Genomic DNA, 9213 nt, shown 5'->3' with positions numbered 1-9213 from the left:
ACAAGTAATGCTACAAATATTATTTGAAATGTTGATAGGAAAACTTAATCTAATCCTTTGCTCTGCAGAAACTTTAGACTTGCTGACTTCTTCTTCACCTTCCTTTGATTACACTTTCCTGAAGGTGGCTGACTCCAGCAAGCTCCATATGGACAGGGCTTCATGTCCTCACATAACCCTCTAGGCTGATTTTCTACCGCCCTTGTCTTGCTCTGTTAAGCCATGTCACTGAAGTTATTGGAGTGCACATTAGCCAAGAGAGGACTCGCTGTTTGTTCTGCCAGAGCAGGGTCTCTTCTTCCTGTTCATCCTTCTCATCTCCCATACATCCACTTCTTTCTGAAAACACTGAAGGAAAGACCTTAAATAGTAAAACCCGAGCAGTTAGGGTAGTGGCAATAGCCACATATGCCTGAGATTGCTCAGCTTTCCCTGGAAGTTTCAGGCTAACAATGTAAAACTAATGAAAAATAAAATAGGTTATCTATCTCTCTGTTCAGACCCATGGGGATACATTTTTCTTTTCAATTGTAGCTGTGTTGTTTTTGCACTTCCCTGAACAGAGCTTAGAAGTAAGATGTTCAAGACCCAATAACATGCCATATGTGGCAGGTTCAGCTGAAGTTCATCCACAAATATGGAGCATAGGGGAAGCTTTGGAAAATATAATATAGGATATCTCAGCCCCTTGTGGTATTAATTTTCTCTCACATCTCCTTCAGTTGTTCTGTGCATGTCTTCTGGCTTGTTTCTGCCTGTTTTCTTCTAACTTTCCCTTCCAGGGGAAAATTTCTGACAAATTGACACGAATGTCTTCACTCATGACCCATGTCATTTGTTTTGCTTATATGCTTGGTTAAATACTGGATTTGGCTCATATTTTCCATGTAGAATTTTAATTCACTATTCTCAAAGTAGAAAGAATAACTCTTCATTTTTCAATGAAAAAAATATGCATTTAATTAACCTTTCAAGTAAATAAACATCTAAAAATTAGTAGGGAACCTACAGCTGCAAGTTCCAATAACTTAAAAATTATTGCTTACACTTAATATATTCTCTTAGGTCTTGAATTCCCCAAGTGCTATTCAAGTTACTTTTCAAGAGTTAGACCCTGATATATGGCAAAAACACAAAAAAAGATAAACAACTATTTAGTTATTCTGATTAGTTTAGATAGTTTATTGGCATAATTTACTATAAAATAAAGATATTCTACCTCAAATAATATGCTTTTAGAAAAACTTGGATCATTTAGAAGGTAACTCCGATTTTCACTTTGCTTGGTCTATGTTAATTATGTATTTACTCAGAATCTGTTTTTATTTCTGGTAGGCAAAAACTGTACTTGTGTTTCCTTCTGATTTTGATCTTGCTCTTGCTCTGTGCGTCCTCCATTTCAAAGAAGTAATTCCCAGTAGTCGTAGTTAAGAGCAGGTTGATTCTAAAACATATACATTTTACCATGTTTTATTCCCCCAAAGGGGACTATAGCATCAATTTAATTTGTTTCTGTTTTCTTGCCTCCTGGTGCTATTAAAGAATATACTGAAGAGGTCATTTTACTTCTCTGAAATTTCTTGCAGTTCTCTTAACCAAGTCTTTTACATTAATTGGTAAGTAGTTTTTCCTAATTGAATCACTATCAAATTTCCAAGATGTCTAATCACATCATTTTTCACTCTTCTATTCCCAGAGTAGGAATCTCTTCATTCTTTGAAGATAGTTTGCTTCATACTGTAGAAGGTCAAGTTCATCTATGTGATCTTCATCAGTTACTCTCAGCTCCTCCAGTTATGCCCTTGATTCCATCTTCCCCTCTCCCTTCTCTGGGATCTTTCTCTATAAATTACCCAATTTTCTCTTGGACCTGTTGTCTCTGCCTAAGACATCTTATTCTACAACCAACAAAAGTGATGTTTCTTCAATTCTACTCAAGTTTCCTTTCTGCAAGCTTTTAAAAAATCATTATTATAATGATTAGTGCATATTAATTGTACAAAATAATGATTTCATTGTGACATTTTTATCCTTTCTTATAATGTGCTTCTTCTTTCCTTGACTTAATTTTTAATTCCTCACAATGTAGTCTTTACCACTCCATTGGATCCAAACTCAAAGGATGCTGACATATAATCTAATATCCTTTTCTCAGCTACCCATTACTTTTTGTACTATTTGACAGAGTGGATGACAACATCTTTCCGGAAACCAGAAAGTATTTCCAGAATTCTGAGCAATATTTTTTTCTCCATGCCCTGTTTCTTTAACTGCAAATTTGAAACTGTTTTCTACCTGCAACATCCTTTGTCTCAATATCTTTATTACAGTTATCCTACCAGGAATTTTTCTCTGTATGCTTTCTATAATGCCATCTTTTTCTGGAATTTTCCTGTTTTAAACATCTTTTTCTGTGTGAATAGTTCCAAAATCCATTAATCCTGAATTGAAGACCTACATTTCCTGTTTTGGCTGAATTTATTCACATTAAATTCTACTAGGATATCAAACTCCACAGGTCCAGAACAGAATCAATGTTTTTCTTTTTTACCAAACTGCCTTTTCTGTTGTCTCCTTTTCTGTAAATGACATCACCAACTTCCCCATCATCAAAATAAAATATTGACATTTTCTTGGACATATTATTTTCTTACTTCCTGAGCCATGAATGCCCAGACTCTCATAAATATGCTGTCCTATTAGCCCTGAGCAGACAAACTTTCTTCTTTTATTTTTTAAAGTTGTCAATGGACCATTATTTTATGTATTTAAATGTGGTGCTGAAAAATGGGAGTTCATAACCCACTTGAAGCAAAGTGTGAAAGATGATATATCAAGAACTATGTAATGTTTTGAACAACCAACAATTAAAAAAAAAAAAAAAAGAAAAAAAAATGTGGTGCTGAGAATCGAACCCAGTGCCTCACACATGCTAGGCAAGAGCTCTACCACTGAGCTACGACCCCACCCCAACAAACTAACTTTCTTGAGGCACAAGTATAGTTTATTTCCTGCTTAATAACTTCTTATAATTTACAAAATAAAATACAGACGTTAGTGTGGCATTTATGGTTGTTCACAGCACAGCTGTTCTATACCTATTTCTAGTTCCCAATGCTGCACTGAACATCAGGCTAGCAAATTATCTGTTCTCTTTAGACTCACCTTCTGATTACTGTCCCTGAGGCTCTGCATGTCCCTAATAGCCTTCTTCATCCTTCCCAGTCTTTTTGGTCTAAATTCTATGCATTTTTCAAATGCTACCTTTTTGAACCTTTCCCTGATCTTCACAACTGAAAGAAATTTTTCTATCCTCTGAACTCCAACCACATTTTACTAACATAGTCACACCAATTTTCTTTCGCTTAGTGTTTACATAGACTATATGGACTATTTTCTCTATTCTTTTGTTTGTATCCTATTTGCATCTCTCTATTTATTTGTTCATTTATTTGCTATTTGCATCTTTATGTGCATATAATGTATTTCTTGTAAACAGCACAAGAGTTGAGTCTTGCTTTTTTTCTTTTTTATCCAATCTGGCAATCTGTGTATTTTAATTGTTCTCTTTAGAGCCATTTATATTTATCTGAATTACTGATATTTTGAACTTAAGCCTGCTAACTTAGTGTTTTATTTCTTTTCCTGACATCACAACTTTGAGTCTCCAGTGGGCTTAAAGCTTATGATTCTGTAGGCTATATGATTTGTTCTCATTGTTTCGGGTAGGATCATTGTTTATTGTGCCTTTTTGTATTCAAAACAGAAGCAAGAAATTCTTTACTGCATTTTATAACTTTCACTTAGACTTGGTTCCCCCAGAAACCAAGTCTGGGGGAACTTGAGTTTGGTTCCCCCAAAACTAAGAAAGGGATTTGAGTTCAAGCAGTTCATTTGGAAAGTGATCCAGGATACCCCAGTAAAGAAACAAGAGGAGAAGGGGGCTGGGGATATAGCTCAGTTGGTAGAGTGCTTGCCTTCCATGCACAAAACCCTAGGTTCAATTCTCAGCAACAACAATAACAACCAAAAAAAAAAAAAAAGGAAAAAGAAATAAGAGGAGAGAGATAAAAGAGATATTGTAGTATAAACTGTGGTACAATCTCACTGGGAACTTCTGGAAAGCTGGACTCAACCTTAGTGAAGAACATGGGTATTTATCCACCAACTCTCATCTATTATTGATTAATAGTCTTGCCAGTGGGAGTTTGTTCCAGATGAAAAAGGACAGAGAAACACAAGCAATGAGATATTTGGGCAGAACTAACTGTTATTTTAAACTCTCTAACGGTACTTTATTTTTCAGGCATATGAACATATGAGAACCAATGTTACTGAAAGAAGAATTCTTGCTTGACTTGGTATTCTCCCGGCATTGTGACTCAGATGTCATAGTTAGAAGGCAACTAATATTCGCTAAATGAGGAAATACGTTTTATATAATTCCAATATGGAGAATTCCGGTTGCCTCTTTTTTATTTCCTTCCAAAGTCACATATACTCAGAACATAGTTTGGTTCCTTAGTTACCAAAAAAGGTTAAATTCACCACAGTGGTTGGAAATTTTCAGAAGTAATATTGATTTTCCAGCTAATTTGAATATACTATATATATATGTATATGTATATATATATATATATATATATATATATGTGTGTGTGTGTGTGTGTGTGTATGTGTGTGTGTGTATATATATATATATATATATATATAGTTGTACATTGATGCAGTGTCTTTATTTTGTTTATTTATTATGTGGTACTGAGGATGGAACCCAGTGCCTCACATGTGGGAGGTAAGGGCTTTACCACTGAGCCGTACCCCAGCCACCTTAAATATAGTATGTTTAAAATATAATTTTCAACTATAAACTTTATCTAACAGATTTCATATTATTTGCAGCCAACAATGATAAAGTGTCCACGAACAGTTGTTTGTTATATTTGTGGTCGTGAATATGGAACCAAATCTATTAGCATCCATGAGCCACAATGCCTGAAAAAGTGGCATAATGAAAACAACTTGTTGCCTAAAGAGCTAAGGAGACCAGAACCAAAGAAACCAGAAATCAGGACCATTACTGGTAAGTCCTTAGAGTGACTTGAGTACAAGAGGGGAGGCTTCTCTCTCTAAACTTATAAGTAGAGGTATTCTTTTTTTTTTTTTTTAGTTGTTCAAACACCTAAAATCAGCAACATTTACTGCCTTGGCTTCAGCCAAATAGGAAAACAGTAGTGGAATGCCCGTGCAAAGGGTTGTCTTCAGATGCTGAGACATAAAGACACTATGTCCTGGCAAGACTGCATGAGAGGGACCGCTGGAATTTACTGTATTTTCCAAGAGTTAGTTTCATATATTATCACACATAACACTTAAAAAACATAAAGCTTAAAAACCTTTGGTGAATCTAGAGTCCTGATTTTACATATGAACGTGTCTCTGCAGAGCAGGGATAACAAATTTAAGTGCTTACAGGATCCGATATCGTCAGGTTACAAATTAATTAATGGGTCTGTGTGTAGGGGAAGGAAAAAATGAAGACAAGGAAAGGTGGGGACTGTGGTGAGCTGGAGAGCATCAGCTCTCTCCAAAGGAAATAGCAGCTGCCCAGGAACAGCTGGGGCTATCATTAAGAAATTTAGCCCAATGTGGCCATATCTATCAGTAATACAAAAGAAACTGGAAATGTAGACATTCATACAAAATATCCACATTTTTAAAATGTGTGCAATTAATAATTTGTGAAGCACTGTGCAAACTAAATGAAACTGTCACGTGCGACTTTGTCACAGAACCTCATATTTACTCATTTAGGATGTTACATAATAGTTATAGAATATTTTTGCCATGTGAGCTCAGACTCACCATATTTCCACCATTGTTGTTTTCTCAGTTACACTCCTCATTCTCTTCAAAGGAAATTTTTGGTTTTAAGCGGAGTATCTTTTAGTTCATTTATTCTCCTGTGTATCTATAGATGTGCAAGTGCTAAAAGGTACCTTGGAGGTCATTTTACTGTCAGTTAGTCCAACATTCCTGTTAAGATGTGAGTCAAGTAGAGTTTATAACAACAAAATCTAGATTGTCATAATAACGACAATCTAGAGCAAAATCTAGATTGTCATAATAAAGTTCTAGATGCTGCTAGAATGGAACTATCCACAGTCCTTGCAGACAGGTGGCAAAAGAGCTCAAGATGAAAACATCCACCTATAGAAGGTAGAACACTTGCCCACAACCAGATTGTTTACCTTCTTGAAAATCTCTTCCCAACAATTCTCATCTTAAATTCACTCTCAGTGTCAAAATCTATTTCCTTTCCTTCTGATCTTTACCATTTTCTGTGCTTGACCATAATTATCCCAAAACTAAAAGAAGTAAGAAGAATGGTGATTCAAAAGCCCTTTTGGGATACTATCTTGTTGTTGCTTATGACAGAAAAAGTAGATCCTATAATTTTACTTCCCTGAACTTTTTCTCTTGATCCTATGCTACTATTATCTCTGAAGGTGCTCTTCATCCCTAGGTAAATAGAATGCACATCACTGTTCTCCACTCATGGACTTTTTCGTAGAGTTCAAATGACCCTTGCTCCAGATCCAGAGTCAAAGCACCATGAAAAACATTTAGAAATGTGATGAATCACATTCAAGTTAGAATCAATGACTACTCTGGAATTTTTTAGTCTGTATTAAAACTCATATGAGTAATAAGAAAGTCAGTGCAGTCCTTTTCTCAAAGAGTTTTCAAAGCACTCAAAACACACGTTTATATCCTACATAGAAAGTAATATTTTCTTTATCCAAAGGAGAAATACTAGGTTGTTTGGGGGTTTAAATTCCCATGGAGCAAAAAAATAAAGAACATTAGGAGAAAGCATGTTAAGAATCTAAGGTTTGTTATGTTTGTGTGAACCACTAGATAGAAATCATATGAGATTGCGTAGGCTTTAATGAAGTAATATGTGCCTTGCCAGTGATAAAAACTAAGTAATACATTTTTGAGTGCTTGGCTAAATTTTGGGGGTCTATTTTGGATGATTCTAAGACATAGTCAATTTAATATACCAAAGTCTCTCTATTTGAATAAGGCTTATTAAAGCTAAATCCCACATTGTTTCTCAAAATAAAGCCATATGCCTTTTTCCGCTATGCTCTGCCAATGAAGATTCTATATTTCTCCAACTGTCTACTTTGTTTTCTTAAGAACACTTCTTTTCATCAGATTAAGAATTCTATTTTCATTCTTCACTTAATTACTTAAAGAATCTCTAAGTTCACAGCTATGAAAAGATGATAAATTTTTAGGGTATAATTCATCTTAAATTCACTCTCAATTGTCCAATTTTGGCCTCCAAAAACATTCCACTAAAGGATTATAGAAGGAAAATACAAATACATGTCCTTTTACCGCTGTAAGTTTATATTTAGAGTCAGCTGAAAGAAAGCCAAAAGTTATATTTGCAAGATAATAATATATAAGCAAAGATGTTAATAATTAGTGAAGAATGCATATCATAACACATAAAACATTGTCTTCCCCTTTTTACGTCCAAAGAGTAAAAAACCTCTGGTTCATGGCTAACTTGACTCAACCCTTGAAACAGCAAGCAGCGCTTTTTATTTATTTATTTATTTTTGGCAAAAGTCATATGATTTATTTAAAAACCTCAGTCAACAGGTATTTCCTGAACATATTTTCCATAAAAAGTAGAATATGGTTTTCCAGAATGAAAACTAATTCATTTTACTGTTTCCCCCCTCTTTTCTTTCTTTTTTTATTATTATTTTTTTCATTTTTTTCTTTCTCTTTTTCTTTAACTTTCCAGCCAAAGGTTTCTATGATCTTGATGCTTTAAATGAAGCTGCTTGGACAAGTGCCCAGAGCCAGTTGGTTCCCTGCAATATATGTGGGCGTACCTTCCTGCCAGACAGACTGATTGTTCACCAGCGATCTTGTAAACCCAAAGCCGCCAAGTAAAGCCCTTTTCTCTCCACTGGAGTGTTACAGGAATTAATCCCTTTGAACCAAACTGGGCTAGAGTGGGAAGGAGAAAAAGGAGGTGAAAAGAGGAAACACAGAAAACTGGAGTTGACTAAATGCTGGCCCAGCCTGGGAGGCCCAGCCTTTGGTGTGAGAGTGTTTGACCACCATTATGGGATGGGGCGAGTGCTTTGGCTTTAACAAGCAGCTGCATGTGCTTACGTACACTGGGGACCGTTTCACACTTTTGTCAGGCAGAATTACAAGCGAGCTGTTTTTTATCAGAGCTGCAGTTTTTATCTAAAGGAAATTTCTGAGCCCATCGTTGCTATTTTTCCTGCATTCTACTTTCCTGAACAAGATTTTGAACTTCACAATTAGGATGATTGTTAAGCCAACAGAGGCTTTGAGGGCAACTGGAGGCAATTCCTTCAGTCCCAGCAAGAACTGGATTCCTTCCTATCCCTATGCCTTCTGATCCAGGGACATTTTGACAACGAGCTATTGGTTGGGAAGTTTCTTTTTTCCTTGAAATCCTTCAAGACAGACATTTTCAAAAAGCGCTGAGGACTTAAAGTACAGGGACCATATCTAACTCACATTCCCTTGATAATGGCAAGGAATGCTTTGGAGATTTCCTAGCCAGTGCCACCCTCGTTGGCAGGAGATGCTGCAGTACAATTCATCACAATGGGTGGAAGCCAGCTCCTGCCTCCTATAGAAGATAAGTCTAGCAAGAGCTCTTTATACCCTCATAGGGGTTTATAGGTGTTTCATTGTTGAGGTCTAAAAGTCTGCCAGGAAATTTTAGGCCTCCCCACCCAAGTCCCATGCACAGTAATTGGGTTGTGAAAGTGCTCTGTATTTTACAGCTCTTGAATGTGTATTCATCCAGGCAGGGCTGTCCTGGGAGAAGGCCAGGGCCAGGGAGGTGCTCTGTCCAGGAAATGCTGCTCCCCCAGGCAGCATGGCATGGCATGGACTCCCAGCAGTCTTGCTTAAGATCTTTGTTCATTTTATGGCTGAGTTTCAGGGCCATTCTGGATCCACTGGGTTCTTGCAAGCCTTGCATCCATGACTTTACACAGCACAATCAGCTCCAAATTATACAGGCAAATTCATTCAACCTAATATTTTGGTCATACATCTACTTATTATACAGGGTTGGGTTAGGATAATTGTGCTAATTGTTCTGTTTTTCCTGCCTGCTCCAAAGGAAGCAAGAAACAA

At 36.3% G+C, this 9213-nt stretch overlaps 1 protein-coding gene across 1 annotated transcript; it reads left to right on the top strand.

Moving 5' to 3' along the window:
- Positions 1–4908: 4908 nt before the first annotated feature.
- On the top strand, positions 4909–7980 carry LOC114103544 (zinc finger protein 475). Its single transcript, XM_027949278.2, has 2 exons — positions 4909–5083; positions 7829–7980. The coding sequence occupies exons 1-2, from the start codon at positions 4909–4911 to the stop codon at positions 7978–7980; spliced, it is 327 nt and encodes a 108-aa protein (XP_027805079.1).
- The last annotated feature ends 1233 nt before the right edge of the window (positions 7981–9213 follow it).

This window comes from Marmota flaviventris (assembly GCF_047511675.1).
Source record: "Marmota flaviventris isolate mMarFla1 chromosome 5 unlocalized genomic scaffold, mMarFla1.hap1 SUPER_5_unloc_3, whole genome shotgun sequence".
NCBI lineage: Eukaryota > Metazoa > Chordata > Mammalia > Rodentia > Sciuridae > Marmota > Marmota flaviventris.
This window is presented reverse-complemented; position numbering and strand designations above follow the sequence as displayed.